General features: G+C 42.3%; 1 protein-coding gene across 1 annotated transcript in view; it reads right to left on the bottom strand.

The window, feature by feature from the left end:
* Positions 1–19107, bottom strand: part of LOC109895413 (polypeptide N-acetylgalactosaminyltransferase 18-like) — a 91031-nt gene extending 71924 nt beyond the window's left edge. The window contains exon 1 of the mRNA XM_020489074.2: positions 18441–19107. Coding sequence (XP_020344663.1) covers positions 18441–18678 — 238 coding nt within the window. The 5' untranslated portion in view covers positions 18679–19107. The remainder of the gene's footprint in view (positions 1–18440) is intronic.
* Between the last annotated feature and the right edge of the window lie 1039 nt (positions 19108–20146).

Raw genomic sequence — 20146 nt, 5'->3', positions numbered from 1 at the left:
GCCGTGTACGCATTGCTGCATTTATGATTTGAAGAAATAGCCTAATTGTTTGTCAACATTTTAAGTCAAATGTTGTAATCTGTTGCATCAGCCTCATTACTTTTAAACATTTTTAGGTCAACTTTTGTACTATTGGGGATAGTAGATTGACATAGGCTAGTGCTTTAGCTGTTCGGTAAGCCTAGTTCTTCTAACATCTTCAATATGCTCCTCGGAACTCGATAAGAGGGATGCGCGCAGTTGTGTCTCCGATGTGTCGGTCTTCACTTGTAGCCTACTTCTTAGCTGAGATGCCTGTGAGAAGGACCTGTTAATGTGACGGGCATTGGCTAAGAATTGAGATATCTGAGAGAGCCACATGAATGAGAGGCGGCTGTGGAAAGCCAGGAGAAGGGAATTATAATTGTTATATTCAGCCCAAGGGCACAATGTCCACCGCAAAAGGCATGGATTTTTTCAGTGGGCATTATGGCCACACAAGGGGGATGCTGCTGGGAAATTCATGGTCTGTTGAGAATATTATCAAGTGCTTGTCAAATTGAGAATGAGTGATTGATGAAGTTTGTGCAGCCTGCACAAGAAAACAAATCAGAGCTCATGCTTTTCATGAGAATTTTTTCCAATCATCATTAGAGTTGCATCGTGCAGCTTCAGAATGTATTAAAATCTAAACATATAGCCCAAAGTTTATATCACAACTAAAGTTGCATAAATAACTCGATATTAAGCATTAAGCATAGCACAACACAGAATTGCGTGCACTTCATTGGAAATCGTTTGGAGAAAATATATTTTCAATTTTATTCAGCTATGTTCAATTGTATTCTTCATACTATAAAATAATAAAAAATTGTGTGGATTCTAAGCAACTCTTGTTGCTAAATGAACTAGTGTAGCCCACAGCCATATGGCATAACCAGATCAGGGCCTAACATAAGGACAACTGCTATTCTGTTCTTCTGAAATAGACTACATTTTCTTCATATCATGTTTTTTTATACCTGTCTAAAATAAATCATGGATTTATTGTGAAGGTCTAGGCTATATTACATGGATTTATTAACCTTTTTTAAATGTAGATGTTCCAAAGGTTGCATCAGTGGCTTGTAGGCTATGTGTGGAAGCCAGGAGATGCTAAACGTGTTTATGTTAATTAACAGTCAATTGCCGTGAGACCGGCAGTTATTTGCTTGACAATCACCGTCTGACAAAATTTCATGACCCCCACAGCCCTACTGTACTTGCAATATGTTCAATATAATGATGAATGAATGAATATAAAGATAGCCTACACAGGAAGGCACATTACTATAACTGGTAGTATTAATGTGCACTATAAGAAAACACGACAGCATGAATGGGGCATGTCTTTAATGCGCACAGCGCAGATTGTGATTATATGGATTGGTGATAACTATTATGAATAACCGGACATGTTGCAGCCCAGTGGACAAAAGTGGCCAGATGCTAATTGCTGTAGTGATTTTAATGAACATCTGAAAATAAACCTGTGTGGTGTGTGTGTTGCCTTCAGGTGGTTTGTGAGGAATACTGAAAAACAATTAGATAACAGGAGAATTCAGCGGCACGAAGTAATTAAGTTCCAGGGTAAAAATTATCAAATGAGACATGGTGATAATTGAGGCTGATTTTCAACATCCTGTGGGTATGAGATGCCTTAGTAGCACTCTCTCCCAATACATCAGCACAAATGCCAGTCTGCAATGGAGCACTAATTTCTGTCAGGATCAGGGAATGTTCAACTCTGGCTGATTGGGCCTATATTCGTAGCTCCTCACAGGTTCTTCATTCCCTCTAATTAACTAGCAATTAGGTCCCATTGCCGCTAATTAGAATCCCCTGCTCAAGATATGGGAGAAAAAAAGTGTCTCCTCTGTAATTAGCTGCTTCATTCACTCAATAGTTAGTATAAGTTAGAAAGCCTCTCCACTCAGTACACTCCGTAATAAGAACACTGACACAGGAGGGAGTTGTTTCACTCACTCACGGTTCAACAACAATGACATAGCAGCAACCTCAATAGTCTCACAGCTACGCATGTGGCAATGAATAACTCATAGAATAACACACAATGACCCACAGTATAACAGTTAGTTAGGTCCATTCGGTTCACTTCTGGATCAGTGATGGATTATTAATGTTTTAAAAGCCCTGGGAGCCAGTGAGTAGGGGACATGATGAGACATATGCATTTTGATTAACATCCCAATTAGGGTTAACAGTGATGAATCCTCGGGCAGGCCACTGGTGATGCAGTCTCCTGCTGAGTCTCTTCCTTCCTTCCCGTCATCATCTCTCTCTGTCTCACTTCCTTCAGTCTCTGGGTTATCAATCCATGGTTTACACCAACCTTCAGCAGGATACATATGTAGGATATTCATTTGAGCCAGTTTGCTACAGTGGTTAAAATATCCTGCAGCAACAGGAAATGTGAATTATTATGTAGATTATAATTAATATACATTTTTGTAGAGGTTGATACATTTTTCATAAGGGTAAATTCAGTCTGAAATGTCTGTGAAAATGTCAAACTTCAGAAGCCTTTTTAAACCTCAGATACACTACGTTTGAAAGTTCTCCTGCAACAGGGTGATCAAATTAAGATCCTACAACTGTAGTCTGCTGATTCATCAGGGAGCGGTGCAGAGGCATAGAGAAATAAGGCATGCAATAAGAACAACTCTTCTTTTCCTCTTTGCCAATAGACTCCAGCGATACCCTACCTTAAATGTCTTAACCTGCACACACTACCTACGGAATAAGACATCTTCATTACAGATATAGGATCTTAATTTGATCACTGTGTTGCAGTTGGTCCTCCCTGAAATGCAGGACATGTAGTGTATTTAAGGTTTAAAAAGGCTTCTGAAGTTTGTAATTGAACATTTCAGACTTGATTTTCCCTTTGTAAAATGCATCAACCCCTACAAAAATGTACATGAATTATAATCCACATAATAATTCACATTTCCTGTTGCTGCAGGATTATTTTCCTGCTGTAGCGAAATAGCTCAAATCTGTAAATTTCTCCAGACCTGTTTTCGAATGCAGTCATCGACTGTGCTGTGCTCTGCACGACCTCGATTTGCACCACCGAGTTTCTGTATGAATTCCTAAATAAGAAAATGAGTTTGTGCATTTCCCCTGTGTAGTACATCCTGGTATGTTTCCTGCTCTATGAGAAAACAGTCCTACTCATAAATCAATACATCAAAGAATAATACAGTATTAGAAAACTAGAAAGACTGTAGAACTCCAGAAATAAAGGGCTTTTTCTGCTCAAACCAAAATGTTACTTTCTTACTCAGAGGCATGAATTATGAAGTATATAGGATGGCAGATGAATATGGGTAGACAATCTAGCATGTAAAAACAAAGCACTCCAATTTGTCTAAGTTACTGTCACCTTCACTCAGCTTCCTCGTTTCGCCACATGGAGATGAGCCTTCCCTAAAAAGCCTGTCTGCTGGAACACAAGCTGTCTTTGTGCCCATGTGTGCACTTAGCAAATAGACCGGGCAGATATGAGGGACTGAGACAAATTGCTTGGGATGATGGTTGGGTTTAGAGGAGAGGCAGAGTCTGCATGGGACCATCTTAATCATGGTATAGCCAGAGAGGGCTGTCAAATGCTTTTGTTTCAGTGGGACACTTCTAAACGCTGTTCTGAATTATCTGTACGTTGCTTTCTAGATATTATAGCAGATACGGAGTAAACCGTAAAAATAACCTCCTCCTTACACTTCTCCAGAAATGAGACATAAATCTACCTCAGAATCACAGTAGTGACTAACAACAATTACATGAAGACACTATTTTATTAGTTAATTCAAATAAACATGGAACGGCAGCCTTGAAGAAGTGCCATAAATAGTTTCCTGTTTAGAGTAAATTGTCAGGGGACACTCTTGGAACTGAAATACTTGCAAGGGAGGTTACAATTTCTAATTTATTTTGATTTTCTTCATGATGCTTTTGCCCTCTGGATTCAAGGTAATTAATTGTTTTCATTAGCAATCATCCTCCAGTGCATTTGTTTCTCTGTAACTCAATAATCGTTCCATTACTGGTAAAGCAAATCAACATTCTGGAGACTCCCTTTCCACACTCTCACACTCCACCCCTGCTTCAGCACACTTTCACTGACACCACATTCCCTAAGGATTGGTAGATCTTAATTGTTATTCCAGTAAATTGTCAATCCCAAAACCACTACATACATTGAGGCTGTACTCTGTAAAGAACAGACACCCTGTAGAGAAAGGACAACATTTCTACTCTGTTACCGTGGCACCAATGCTACCCTGACACCCAGATTCTACCAACCCATAACCTGCAAAGGTAATTAACTGTGGGAGTTGCTAAGAGGCAACTACTGAGTGTTAAAAGGCAGCATGGGAGAATGAGATACTGTATCTCCACTTCCCTTTGAGGGAAAAGGGTTACAGCATTTCTGCATTCTGCTCTGAAATTAGGATATTCATTGGTCCCTTAATAGTACATAAAGATTGTCAGTACAAAGCCGGGTACTTCCAGTTGAAGTCGGAAGTTTACATACACCTTAGCCAAATTTATTTAAACTCAGTTTTTCACAATATCTGACATTTAATCCTATTAAAAATTCCCTGTCTTAGGTCAGTTAGGATCACCACTTTATTTTAAGAATGTGAAATGTCAGAATAATAGTAGAGAGAATGATTTCAGCTTTTCTTTCTTTCATCACATTCCCAGTGGGTCAGAAGTTTACATACACTCAATTAGTATTTGGTAGCATTGCCTTTAAATTGTTTAACTTGGGTCAAATGTATTGGATACCCTTCCACAAGCTTCCCACAATAAGTTGGGTGAATTTTAGCCCATTCCTCCTGACAGAGCTGGTGTAACTGAGTCAGGTTTGTAGGCCTCCTTGCTCAGACACGCTTTATCAGTCCTGTCCACAAATGTTCTATAGGATTGAGGTCAGGGCTTTGTGATGGTCACTCCAATACCTTGACTTTGTTGTCCTTAAGCCATCTTGCCACAACTTTGGAAGTATGCTTGGGGTCATTGTCCATTTGGATGACCCATTTGCGACCAAGCTTTAACTTCCTGATTGATGTCTTGAGATGTTGCTTCAATATATCCACATACGCCCCCCCCCCCCCCATGATGCCATCTATTTTGTGAAGTGCACCAGTCCCTCCTGCAGCAAAGCACCCCCACAACATGATGCTGCCACCCCCATGCTTCACGGTTGGGATGGTGTTCTTCGGCTTGCAAGCCTCCCCCTTTTCCCTCCAAACAAAACGATGGTCATTACGGCCCAAAATATTTGATTTTTGTCTCTTCAGACCAGAGGACATTTCTCCAAAAAGTACGATCTGTGTCCCCATGTGCAGTTGCAAACCGTAGTCTGGCTTTTTTGTGGCGGTTTTGGAGCAGTGGTTTCTTCCTTGCTGAGCGGCCTTTCAGGTTATGTCAATATAGGACTCGTTTTACTGTGGATATAGATACTTTTGTACCCGTTTCCTCCAGAATCTTCACAATGTCCTTCATTGTTGTTCTGGGATTGATTTGTATTTTTCGCACCAAAGTACGTTCATCTCTAAAAGACTGAACGCGTCTCCTTCCCAAGCGGTATGACGACTGTGTGGTTCCATGTTTTTTATACTTGCGTACTATTGTTTGTACAGATGAACGTGGTATCGTCAGGCGTTTGGAAATTGCTCTGAAGGATGAATCAGATGTGTGGAGGTCTACATTTTTTTTCTGAGGTCTTGGCTGATTTCTTTTGATTTTCCCATGATGTCAAGCAAAGAGGCACTGAGTTTGAAGGTAGGTCTTGAAATACATCCACAGGTACACCTCCAATTGACTCAAATGATGTCAATTAGCCTATCAGAAGCTTCTAAAGCCATAACATCATTTTCTGGAATTTCCCAAGCTGTTTAAATCCACAGTCAACTTATTGCATGTAAACTTCTGAACCACTGGAATTGTAATACAGTGAATTATAAGTTAAATAATCTGTCTGTGAACAATTGTTGGAAAATGACTTGTGTCATGCAAAGTAGATGTCCTAACCGACTTTCCACAAATGTATTGTTAACACACTATAGTTTTGGCGTGGTTGTAAAACGAGATTTAATGACTCCAACCTAAGTGTATGTAAACTTCCGACTGTAACTAAATATCTAATGAAACTGCTCGCGCACACCAATGAGCATCTGCGTTGCCAAGGGCTAAAATAGAAGTATTTCCTATTACTGACGCAGATCACGCTGCAAGTCCTGCTTCTCCCATCTCCTCATTGGTTTATAGAAGCAGGTACCCACGTGCCATCTCCTCATTGGTTATACCCACGTGGGTGATTGAAAGACTAAATGTTGTCGGTTGTCATGGTAATACTATGAAAATGTAGATGCCAATCACCATATAAGTTGAAAGATGAAAAATCCTGGAAGGAGGAGAGATGACTAGAAAGGATTCGGTTGGCCGCTTTATGTGTGGATTAAATTGAGTTGAGCACCTTGTGCATTTCAAGTAAAATAACAACTCAATGTTTATATCCCAGGACAAATTAGCTAGCAACAGCAAGCTAGCTAAATAGGACAAATTAGCTAGCAAGTGCAAGCTAGCTAGCTAAATTGCCATACATGTGTAATGCTTTTCGACCTGTCCCCAAATTATTGTCATTGGTTCAGAGTTTGTTTTGATATTTGAACCTGCGTGTCGTGATTGCGTTTGGTGTCGGTGGACAAAATACATTTGAACACGTTGGTGCACGCGTGTAGCCGGTTTGGGTTGCGTGTTAGTCTTTGTTTTTTGTAAACGTTACTTAATGCATCAAAAGTAATCAGCATCGCCAATGATTTGATTAGTATTTTGGGTAGCTTCCCAACAGTCAGCAGATCAGCTGAACACGGCCTGTTCAGCCCTAATGTTCGATCAAGATAACCACTTTTTTCGATCCATATTCAATCTATATTCAGCAAGTTAAGCATAATGTATTATTATGACACTTGGTCAACGCCTGCTGCCTCTTGCAGCCATTATGTCATTCAATATTTAATTGAAAGGATGTGGGGGCAAACTGACTTGGCATGGCAGAATACGGGGGGTGATATTTTTGTGGAAGCAACAAGGCAGATAAGTGCTCTATAGCCAAAACCATGCAAAAAGATAAAACCATCGGCTATACATGTCTTCTTCCATTATACAACATTTATTACCTGCCCTCCAGCAAGGAGTGTATAACACACACACACACACACACCACACACACACACGTCCCCTCTCTCACTCCTCTTCTCAAGAGTAAACACTCATTGTGATTTAGAGGGCTTTTCAATTGATTTGACAGGTTGATTTGATTGAGGCCTTCCAATCAAATAGCATCATCATCTCCCTCTGAATCAGCAACATAGCATTAGTTATCCCCAGGGGTAATATACAGCCCCCTGAGGTAAAATAAACCAGAGGACCACTGCCTTCTCACAAAAACAATCACCATTAAATACACCCATACTTTGTCTTTGCTTTCCTCGTGTTCAGAGGGGAGATCTATAGTAAAGTCTGAGGCAGTTTACGGAAGAAAACTCCTTTGAGTTCTGTCATGTCTAAATTCATATTCACTTTTTTATGACTCAGGACCTCTCAAGTGAATTCGCAGTTACCTGTGTAGAGGAGCACTCTTGAACGGCTCCAAATGTGAGCCCTGGTAAGCTCATAAAAAGACAGGTAAACACATTGCAGGAGGAAAGACACTTCACACTTACAATACAAACACCATCATTCTGAGTGGTTGAATGATGCCCAGTGTTATACAGCACAAGACACAATTCTATTAGAGGTCGACCGATTATGATTTTTCAACGCCGATACCGATTATTGGAGGACCAAAAAAAAAAAACTGATGCCGATTAATCGTCCGAATATATATATATATATATATATATATTTGTAATAATGACAATTACAACAAGCTGAGTGAACAATGAACACTTGTATTTTAACTTAATATAATACATAAATAAAATCAATTTAGTCTCAAATATATAATGAAACATGTTTTTTTATTTATTTATTTTTATTTCACCTTTATTTAACCAGGTAGGCAAGTTGAGAACAAGTTCTCATTTACAATTGCGACCTGGCCAAGATAAAGCAAAGCAGTTCGACAGATACAACGACACAGAGTTACACATGGAGTAAAACAAACATACAGTCAATAATACAGTATAAACAAGTCTATATACAATGTGAGCAAATGAGGTGAGAAGGGAGGTAAAGGCAAAAAGGCCATGGTGGCAAAGTAAATACAATATAGCAAGTAAAACACTGGAATGGTAGTTTTGCAATGGAAGAATGTGCAAAATAGAAATAAAAATAATGGGGTGCAAAGGAGCAAAATAAATAAATAAATAAAATTAAATACAGTTGGGAAAGAGGTAGTTGTTTGGGCTAAATTATAGGTGGGCTATGTACAGGTGCAGTAATCTGTGAGCTGCTCTGACAGTTGGTGCTTAAAGCTAGGGAGGGAGATAAGTGTTTCCAGTTTCAGAGATTTTTGTAGTTCGTTCCAGTCATTGGCAGCAGAGAACTGGAAGGAGAGGCGGCCAAAGAAAGAATTGGTTCTGGGGGTGACTAGAGAGATATACCTGCTGGAGCGTGTGCCACAGGTGGGAGATGCTATGGTGACCAGCGAGCTGAGATAAGGGGGGACTTTGCCTAGCAGGGTCTTGTAGATGACATGGAGCCAGTGGGTTTGGCGACGAGTATGAAGCGAGGGCCAGCCAACGAGAGCGTACAGGTCGCAATGGTGGGTAGTATATGGGGCTTTGGTGACAAAACGGATTGCACTGTGATAGACTGCATCCAATTTGTTGAGTAGGGTATTGGAGGCTATTTTGTAAATGACATCACCAAAGTCGAGGATTGGTAGGATGGTCAGTTTTACAAGGGTATGTTTGGCAGCATGAGTGAAGGATGCTTTGTTGCGAAATAGGAAGCCAATTCTAGATTTAACTTTGGATTGGAGATGTTTGATATGGGTCTGGAAGGAGAGTTTACAGTCTAACCAGACACCTAAGTATTTGTAGTTGTCCACGTATTCTAAGTCAGAGCCGTCCAGAGTAGTGATGTTGGACAGGCGGGTAGGTGCAGGTAGCGATCGGTTGAAGAGCATGCATTTAGTTTTACTTGTATTTAAGAGCAATTGGAGGCCACGGAAGGAGAGTTGTATGGCATTGAAGCTTGCCTGGAGGGTTGTTAACAGTGTCCAAAGAAGGGCTGGAAGTATACAGAATGGTGTCGTCTGCGCAGAGGTGGATCAGAGACTCACCAGCAGCAAGAGCGACCTCATTGATGTATACAGAGAAGAGAGTCGGTCCAAGAATTGAACCCTGTGGCACCCCCATAGAGACTGCCAGAGGTCCGGACAGCAGACCCTCCGATTTGACACACTGAACTCTATCAGAGAAGTAGTTGGTGAACCAGGCGAGGCAATAATTTGAGAAACCAAGGCTGTCGAGTCTGCCGATGAGGATGTGGTGATTGACAGAGTCGAATGCCTTGGCCAGATCAATGAATACGGCTGCACAGTAATGTTTCTTATCGATGGCGGTTAAGATATCGTTTAGGACCTTGAGGGTGGCTGAGGTGCACCCATGACCAGCTCTGAAACCAGATTGCATAGCAGAGAAGGTATGGTGAGATTCGAAATGGTCGGTAATCTGTTTGTTGACTTGGCTTTCGAAGACCTTAGAAAGGCACGGTAGGATAGATATAGGTCTGTAGCAGTTTGGGTCAAGAGTATCCCCCCCTTTGAAGAGGGGGATGACCGCAGCTGCTTTACAATCTTTGGGAATCTCAGACGACACGAAAGAGAGGTTGAACAGGCTAGTAATAGGGGTGGCAACAATTTCTGCAGATAATTTTAGAAAGAAAGGGTCCAGATTGTCTAGCCCTGCTGATTTGTAGGGTTCCAGATTTTGCAGATCTTTCAGAACATCAGCTGAATGGATTTTGGAGAAGGAGAAATGGGGAAGGCTTGGGCGAGTTGCTGTTGGGGGTGCAGTGCAGTTGTCCGGGGTAGGACTAGCCAGGTGGAAAGCATGGCCAGCCGTAGAAAAATGCTTATTGAAATTCTCAATTATGGTGGATTTATCAGTGGTGACAGTGTTTCCTATCTTCAGTGCAGTGGGCAGCTGGGAGGAGGTGTTCTTGTTCTCCATGGACTTTACAGTGTCCCAGAACTTTTTTGAGTTAGTGTTGCAGGAAGCAAATTTCTGCTTGAAAAAGCTAGCCTTGGCTTTTCTAACTGCCTGTGTATAATGGTTTCTAGCTTCCCTGAACAGCTGCATATCACGGGGGCTGTTCGATGCTAATGCAGAACGCCATAGGATGTTTTTGTGTTGGTTAAGGGCAGTCAGGTCTGGGGAGAACCAAGGGCTATATCTGTTCCTGGTTCTAAATTTCTTGAATGGGGCATGTTTATTTAAGATGGTTAGGAAGGCATTTAAAAAAAAATATCCAGGCATCCTCTACTGACGGGATGAGATCAATATCCTTCCAGGATACCCCGGCCAGGTCGATTAGAAAGGCCTGCTCGCTGAAGTGTTTCAGGGAGCGTTTTACAGTGATGAGTGGAGGTCGTTTGACCGCTGACCCATTACGGATGCAGGCAATGAGGCAGTGATCGCTGGTTGAGATCTTGGTTGAAGACAGCAGAGGTGTATTTAGAGGGCAAGTTGGTTAGGATGATATCTATGAGGGTGCCCGTGTTTAAGGCTTTGGGGAGGTACCTGGTAGGTTCATTGATAATTTGTGTGAGATTGAGGGCATCAAGTTTAGATTTTAGGATGGCTGGGGTGTTAAGCATGTTCCAGTTTAGGTCGCCTAGCAGCACGAACTCTGAAGATAGATGGGGGGCAATCAGTTCACATATGGTGTCCAGAGCACAGCTGGGGGCAGAGGGTGGTCTATAGCAGGCGGCAACGGTGAGAGACTTGTTTTTAGAGAGGTGGATTTTTAAAAGTAGAAGTTCAAATTGTTTGGGTACAGACCTGGATAGTAGGACAGAACTCTGCAGGCTATCTTTGCAGTAGATTGCAACACCGCCCCCTTTGGCAGTTCTATCTTGTCTGAAAAAGTTGTAGTTTGGAATAAAAATTTCTGAATCTTTGGTGGTCTTCCTAAGCCAGGATTCAGACACAGCTAGAACATCCGGGTTGGCAGAGTGTGCTAAAGCAGTGAATAGAACAAACTTAGGGAGGAGGCTTCTAATGTTAACATGCATGAAACCAAGGCTATTACGGTTACAGAAGTCGTCAAAAGAGAGCGCCTGGGGAATAGGAGTGGAGCTAGGCACTGCAGGGCCTGGATTCACCTCTACATCGCCAGAGGAACATAGGAGGAGTAGAATAAGGGTACGGCTAAAAGCTATGAGAATTGGTCGTCTAGAACGTCTGGAACATAGAGTAAAAGGAGGTTTCTGGGGGCGATAAAATAGCATCAAGTTATAATGTACAGACAAAGGTATGGTAGGATGTGAATACAGTGGAGGTAAACCTAGGTATTGAGTGATGGAGAGAGATATTGTCTCTAGAAACATCATTGAAACCAGGAGATGTCATTGCATGTGTGGGTGGTGGAACTAATAGGTTGGATAAGGTAGAGGCTCTACAGTGAAATAAGCCAATAAACACTAACCAGAACAGCAATGGACAAGACATATTGACATTAAGGAGAGGCATGCTTAGTCAAGTGATCAAAAGGGTCCAGTGAGTGGAGAGGTTGGTTGGGGATCACGTGATTTAGACAGCTAGCCAGGCCATCGGTAGCAAGCTAGCATAGGATGGAGGTCTGTTGTTAGCCACCTCTTGCGTTCCGTCAGTAGATTAGTGTGGTTCCGTGTGGTAGAGGGGATTAATCCAAATCACACAACAACAACAAAAATAAAAACAATAGATATAGTTATAGAGGCCCAAGAAGAAAACATAATAAAAATAAATAAATTGTCCGATTGTCTATTCAGATAGCAGCCGGTAAGACAGCTAACGGTTAGCAGGCCGCAGATGGGCGTTCAGGTAACGTCGCGACGGAGGAGCCAGACGGATAACTCCTTCGGGTAGATAACGTTTAAATAATGCGAAAACACAGTGTTGGAGAAGAAAGTAAAAGTGCAATATGTGCCATCTAAAAAAGCTAACGTTTAAGTTCCTTGCTCAGAACATATGAAAGCTGGTGTTTCAATATTCCCAGTTCTTCAATATTCCCAGTTAAGAAGTTTTAAGTTGTAGTTATTATAGGAATTATGACACGTAGACTATTTCTCTCTATACCATTTGTATTTCATATTCCTTTGACTATTGGATGTCCTAATAGGCACTTTAGAATGCCGTAGAGTGCAGTAACAGCACTTATGGTGGGCGTGTGTGGACTTTTCAGCACCCAGCCAAGCCTCATTCAGTGACTGTGCTTAATACAAATCAAGGGTTGTGTGCAGTGCCTTATGCGCTCTTTAGACAAATGCAGACCACTGCCCTTAATCATATTGATATGAGGAGTTTTCAAGCCGTATTAATATTGAGTATGGAGGTGACATCAGTCAGACACATTTTAACGGACTGTCGGCGTACTTCCGGCGCCGACAGAGATGGCTGCCTCGCTCCACGTTTCTAGGAAACTATGCAATGTTTTTGTTTTTTTACGTGTTATTTCTTACATTAGTACCCCAGGTCATCTTAGGTTTCATTACATACAGTCGAGAAGAACTACTGAATATAAGAGCAGCGTCAACTCACCATCAGTACGACCAAGAATATGACTTTCGCGAAGTGGATCCTGTGTTCTGCCTTTCACCCAGGACAACGGAATGGATCCCAGCCGGCGACCCAAAAAAACAACTTCGTAAAAGAGGGAAACGTAGTGGTCTTCTGGTCAGACTCCGGAGACGGGCTCATCGTGCACCACTCCCCAGTATACTTCTCGCCAATGTCCAGTCTCTTGACAACAAGGTTGATGAAATCCGAGCAAGGGTAGCATTCCAGAGGGACATCAGAGACTGTAACGTTCTTTGCTTCACGGAAACATGGCTCACTGGAGAGACGCTATCGGAGTCGGTGCAGCCAGCTGGTTTCTCCACGCATCGCGCCGACAGAAACAAACATCTTTCTGGTAAGAAGAGGGGCGGGGGCGTATGCCTTATGGCTAACGAGACGTGGTGTGGTCACAAAAGCATACAGGAACTCAAGTCCTTCTGTTCACCTGATTTAGAATTCCTCACAATCAAATGTCGACCGCATTATCTACCAAGGGAATTCTCTTCGATTATAATCACAGCCGTATATATTCCCCCCCAAGCAGACACATCGATGGCTCTGAACGAACTTTATTTGACTCTTTGCAAACTGGAATCCATACATCTGGAGGCTGCATTCATTGTAGCTGGGGATTTTAACAAGGCTAATCTGAAAACAAGACTCCCTAAATTGTATCAGTATATCGATTGCGCAACCAGGGCTGGCAAAACCTTGGATCACTGCTATTCTAACTTCCGCGACGCATATAAGGCCCTGCCCCGCCCTCCTTTCGGAAAAGCTGACCACGACTCCATTTTGTTGATCCCTGCCTACAGACAGAAACTAAAACAAGAAGCTCCCACGCTGAGGTCTGTTCAACGCTGGTCCGACCAATCTGATTCCACACTCCAAGACTGCTTCCATCACGTGGACTGGGATATGTTTCGTATTGTGTCAGACAACAACATTGACGAATACGCTGATTCGGTGTGCGAGTTCATTAGAACGTGTGTTGAAGATGTCGTTCCCATAGCAACGATGAAAACATTCCCAAACCAGAAACCGTGGATTTATGGCAGCATTCGCGTGAAACTGAAAGCACGAACCACTGCTTTTAATCAGGGCAAGGTGACCGGAAATATGACCGAATACAAACAATATAGCTATTCCGTCTGCAAGGCAATCAAACAAGCGAAGCGTCAGTATAGAGACAAAGTAGAATCTCAATTCAACGGCTCAGACACAAGAGGTATGTGGCAGGGTCTACAGTCAATCACGGATTACAAAATGAAAACCAGCCCCGTCACAGACCAGGATGTCTTGCTCCCAGGCAGACTAAATAACTTTTTTGCCCGCTTTGAGGACAATACAGTGCCACTGACACGGCCTGCAACCAAAACATGCGGCCTCTCCTTCACTGCAGCCGAGGTGAGTAAAACATTTAAACGTGTTAACCCTCGCAAGGCTGCAGGCCCAGACGGCAGGCCCAGACGGCATCCCCAGCCGCGCCCTCAGAGCATGCGCAGACCAGCTGGCTGGTGTGTTTACGGACATATTCAATCAATCCCTATCTCAGTCTGCTGTTCCCACATGCTTCAAGAGGGCCACCATTGTTCCTGTTCCCAAGAAAGCTAAGGTAACTGAGCTAAACGACTACTGCCCGTAGCGCTCACTTCCGTCATCATGAAGTGCTTTGAGAGACTAGTCAAGGACCATATCACCTCCACCCTACCTGACACCCTAGACCCACTCCAATTTGCTTACCGCCCAAATAGGTCCACAGACGATGCAATCTCAACCACACTGCACACTGCCCTAACCCATCTGGACAAGAGGAATACCTATGTGAGAATGCTGTTCATCGACTACAGCTCGGCATTTAACACCATAGTAATCAAATCAAATGTATTCATATAGCCCTTCGTACATCAGCTGATATCTCAAAGTGCTGTACAGAAACCCAGCCTAAAACCCCAAACAGCAAGCAATGCAGGTGTAGAAGCACGGTACCCTCCAAGCTCGTCATCAAGCTCGAGACCCTGGGTCTCGACCCCGCCCTGTGCAACTGGGTACTGGACTTCCTGATGGGCCGCCCCCAGGTGGTGAGGGTAGGCAACAACATCTCCACCCCACTGATCCTCAACACTGGGGCCCCACAAGGGTGCGTTCTGAGCCCTCTCCTGTACTCCCTGTTCACCCACGACTGCGTGGCCACGCACGCCTCCAACTCAATCATCAAGTTTGCGGACGACACAACAGTGGTAGGCTTGATTACCAACAATGACGAGACGGCCTACAGGGAGGAGGTGAGGGCCCTCGGAGTGTGGTGTCAGGAAAATAACCTCACACTCAACGTCAACAAAACTAAGGAGATGATTGTGGACTTCAGGAAACAGCAGAGGGAACACCCCCCTATCCACATCGATGGAACAGTAGTGGAGAGGGTAGCAAGTTTTAAGTTCCTCTGCATACACATCACAGACAAACTGAATTGGTCCACCCACACAGACAGCATTGTGAAGAAGGCGCAGCAGCGCCTCTTCAACCTCAGGAGGCTGAAGAAATTTGGCTTGTCACCAAAAGCACTCACAAACTTCTACAGATGCACAATCGAGAGCATCCTGGCGGGCTGTATCACCGCCTGGTACGGCAACTGCTCCGCCCACAACCGTAAGGCTCTCCAGAGGGTAGTGAGGTCTGCACAACGCATCACCGGGGGAAAACTACCTGCCCTCCAGGACACCTACACCACCCGATGTTACAGGAAGGCCATAAAGATCATTAAGGACAACAACCACCCGAGCCACTGCCTGTTCACCCCACTATCATCCAAAAGGCGAGGTGCATCAAAGCTGGGACCGAGAGACTGAAAAACAGCTTCTATCTCACGGCCATCGGACTGTTAAACAGCCACCACTAACATTGAGTGGCTGCTGCCAACACACGGACTCAACTCCAGCCACTTTAATAATGGGAATTGATGGGAAATGATGTAAAATATATCACTAGCCACTTTAAACAATGCTACCTAATATAATGTTTACATACCCTACATTATTCATCTCATATGTATACGTATATACTGTACTCTATATCATCTACTGCATCTTTATGTAATGCATGTATCACTAGCCACTTTAACTATGCCACTTTGTTTACATACTCATCTCATATGTATATACTGTACTCGATACCATCTACTGCATCTTGCCTATGCCGCTCTGTACCATCACTCATTCATATATCCTTATGTACATATTCTTTATCCCCTTACACTTGTGTGGATAAGACAGTAGTTTTGGAATTGTTAGTTAGATTACTTGTTGGTTATTACTGCATTGTCGGAACTAGAAGCACAAGCATTTTGCTACACTCGCATTAACATCTGCTAACCATGTGTATGTGACAAATAAAATTTGATTTGATTTGTCCAACATGGTGAAAATGTCCCGGTGAAAATGTTCCCTTCCCACATGCAGTGACACACTGTCGGACATGGGGCATTATCTTTACATCTCAAGCAGTGCTTGAGGTGTGTGTGGTTTTGTTTTACTATTCTTGTGGGGACCAGAAGTCCTCACAAGGATAGTCAAACAAGAACATTTGGATAAGTGGGGACATTTCGCCAGTCCCCACGAGGAAAAGGGCTATTTTAGGCTTAGCAGCTAGGTTTAGGGTTACAATAAGGATTATGGGTAGAATTAAGGTCAGGGTTAGAGGTTTAGGAGTTAGGGTTAGATTTAGGGTTAGGGAAAATAGGATTTTGAATGGGAATATATTTGTTGGTCCCCACAAGGATAGTAAAACAAAAGGATGTGCGTGTGCATGTGTGTGTGTGTCTGTGACAGTTACAGGGACAGCAAACTAGAAATATTTTCATTCTTGGCAGTTACATTGGCAAGATAAACAGAACTCTAGATGTGTTCTGAGTAGTAGTCTTCCTAGTTTACTATTCTAAAAAACTAATCCACATTTTTTTTTTATGCCTGCCCAAGCCGTGTCTTCAAACCCATCTCAAATCTGAGGTCCTCTAATAGGCTGAGTGATGATACATTCCAAATCAACATGCATGCACAGCTGAGTTACAGTGCATGTTTTATCAGTCCACCCGTCATCCATACAGTATAGTGCTATAGACAGAGGGCATTCTGTCCTACCAGTGTTTCCGTGTTCTGTGCCACAATGAATTGATCTTTACAATCTGACCTAATGCGACATTTCCCCTTTTGAGTAACACAAATAGTCCAAACATTTCCTGAGGAGATGAGACAGTTAGGCAGACACTCTTACATAGAAAACGTACAGAGCGCTGTTCAACAGGCTGCTCTCTGTCAGTGCCAAATAGTGAAATGTAGTCTTGGCACCACAACTGGCCAGCCAGGCTTGACTATGTATGATGCCTCACAGCTCAGTGAAGTCCACCTCTGCCCGTGACCTAGGGATGGGTGTCTCCCTGTAACTCATACTCTACCTGTCAAATCAGAGCACAATTATTCTCTTGTGTTGACAAGAGTGAAGCTCAAATCATGACACAAAAAGGGAGGGAGAGAATTACAGTATGAGTATGGAGTAACTGTATTCTGTATGCTAGGGGCAAAGCCTGAAGGAATTTGAGAAGGGAAATCCAGACATTCCCAAGAACACAAGAGGAATCCAAAGTCAAAAGGATATTCAATGTTTTTTTTATATCAGATTACCATTAGATTAATTGAATTAATGGCCCCATTCTGTAGCAATTGAGCTTGTAAGATAATACTATAAAGAACAGTATAACAAAAATTATGTCTGTGGAAATTCACTCGCTGCAAGTTCAACAGTATCTCCAACGCTATGTCTGGGGAAAACAGACCAACCTCTGTTTGGGTACAGTATATACTGTGTGTGACATATTACATTGATATAAAATCCTTCAAAATGTAGTCCCAGTACATTTGACATTGAGTTTTAAAGCTCAAAATAGATGACATTGTAGCAGATACGTACAGTACGCTGGGCTAGTTTTCACATTCACAGTATACGCTACAGTCTTCATGAGACTATTGGCCTAACAGAAAAACAAACTTCAATAGTTTCACAATAGGCAGTCATAATACACCTGATGAGCAGATGCAAAAAAAACAAAAAAAAACAATTATGCCAAAATGTATATGTATGAAAAATAAGGTTTTAAGCTTCAGCATGTGAGAGACAGCAAACAATGAGGTTGAGTATAACTGCAGCTACACATTGACTATATGTATATTTCATGCTGTGGGAGAAGCCATTAAGTTCACCAACACTGCTCCAGTTATAATACATAGACTACTAGGAATTTTGCCTCCAGAGAGAATAAATGGCTTTTGCAATGATCTCATTGTCCTTTTCCCTTTCTGTCACATGGTCCAGACAGGCAGACCACTCAAAGTAAGGGGATGACGAATGTTGGTCACATTATTCATAAAGGAAAATGTTAGGGTCATCTTATGTTATAAATCAACAATGTCATTATTTGCTGAGTTTGGAGATATAGGCTCATTCACATAGGTCGATATCATTAATGCATCGCAAACCATCCATTCCATGCAATTAAACATATGCAACTCAGAATCGATCAGACGGTAAGTAAAGGATACTTGCTCTGTGTAGTGGTTACTTTACCTTGTATGTGCTGGTTGACCACATTCTCAAGTCGATCAAGTCTTTCTATGATCCGTAGGGTTTCCCCCTTCTTATCGCCTTCTAACTTTTTCTCTGGGACAGGCATAGGGACTTTGATGTATACATTCGCGATATAATTAGTGACCCATCCAACATAGAGCAGACACACGATGTTGGTCATGCCACTCAAGATCACGCATGTAGACACCAAAGTTTTGGTTCTCCTGGTGCAAGCCATCCCGACATCCCTCCATACAGCCAACGAAATTCAATACACCAGAGGACAAGTGCGACTGTCGCCCACCAAAATCCTAGAATGTGCTATGCGCGTCACTTGAGAGCAACCTGGATAAATTACAACTCCACAACGATGCAATTCGTTCTGCAAATGCGGGCAACCAGCGCCTCCGGATCCAATAACCGCACTCTGCCTACACGCGCAGAAGGCTATGATTTAATCCAAATAGGTAGGTCAAAAATGGAGAAAAAAAATCTCAGTCGTTGGAAAGTAAAGGTGTTTGTCTTGTTGACGAACGTTCCCTATTTCGCTTCATTTGCAAGTCCACACCAGTCGCGATTTCACCGACAGACAGAAGGCGTGTGGAACATGCGTTTAACGCTGTCCAATGAGAAACAATAGTGAAATTGTGTAATAGGCTACTGTGCATTCACTTCCACAATTATTCATTTAGATTAGAATGTGTGGGAGGGGGAGTTATGGTGAAGGTTTTCAATTGCGCTAATAATTAATAGATAGTAATTACTCATTTAAGATGACGCAGCAATTATTAACTGTAATTGTTTCAAGATGTTCCTATTTTGATAGAAAGGTAGGCTACTGTACAGTCCAAGAAGTCATACAATGACTGAAGTTTGACTTTACTGTTTTCCAATCAAGGACTAGATTAAACCTAGGCTACAATTTACATTGTGAAATGTGACATTTAAATTATTGTCAAATGCTTATTTCTTGTCACATGCATTCTTGTCATCTGCAACCTGTCACATACTAAGAGTAGGCCTAGTAAACATATCCTAGAGATGACAGCATATTAAATATTGCCAACTTTACAGACAATCAGACTGATTGGCTTGGAGAAAACACTCAGTTGGTATGTCATGTGTTTTTCTTGTGACAAAATTATCCCCATATCGCTTAAGGTAATTGTTGACACCTAATCTTTTTTGTATCCAAATAAATTAATGACCAATTTTTTTAATAGCGTCTCCCTGCAAATTGAACGTTCAACTTTGTTTCCAATGGATGTGGCACTGAGTAAGAGCGTGAGAGATCACTTGCAATACTTTATCAAGCCACAAGATAGAGACACTGGGACCTAAATGGTAAGGTGTATTATAAGTGTTTGTGCACACTACTTCATCAGTTCGACAGGAAAGATTCATGTTAGAAAATGAACACGTTTATCTCATAACAGTGTCCTGCTTGTTGCTTGTAGATTAAACCTATTCTCTCTCCAAAGGGGGGAACACTGGACAACCCAATTACTACATTTCCATTGATCATCACAGTTACGCTATGTGAGGACACAGTGAAGTAGACAAACAGACGGCCAAACAAAACAATAAGGTGCTGAAACACATTTTCATCCTCATCATCATTATTATTATAATCAGTCACTTAGAATACACCTTTCCCTGCATGCACAACAACATATTTCATTGCACAATGGCACAGAAATCTATCT

Source organism: Oncorhynchus kisutch, linkage group LG8, assembly GCF_002021735.2.
Source record: "Oncorhynchus kisutch isolate 150728-3 linkage group LG8, Okis_V2, whole genome shotgun sequence".
Taxonomy (NCBI): Eukaryota; Metazoa; Chordata; class Actinopteri; order Salmoniformes; family Salmonidae; genus Oncorhynchus; species Oncorhynchus kisutch.
The sequence above is the reverse complement of the archived record's forward strand: the minus strand, read 5'-3'. Positions and strand labels throughout refer to the sequence as shown.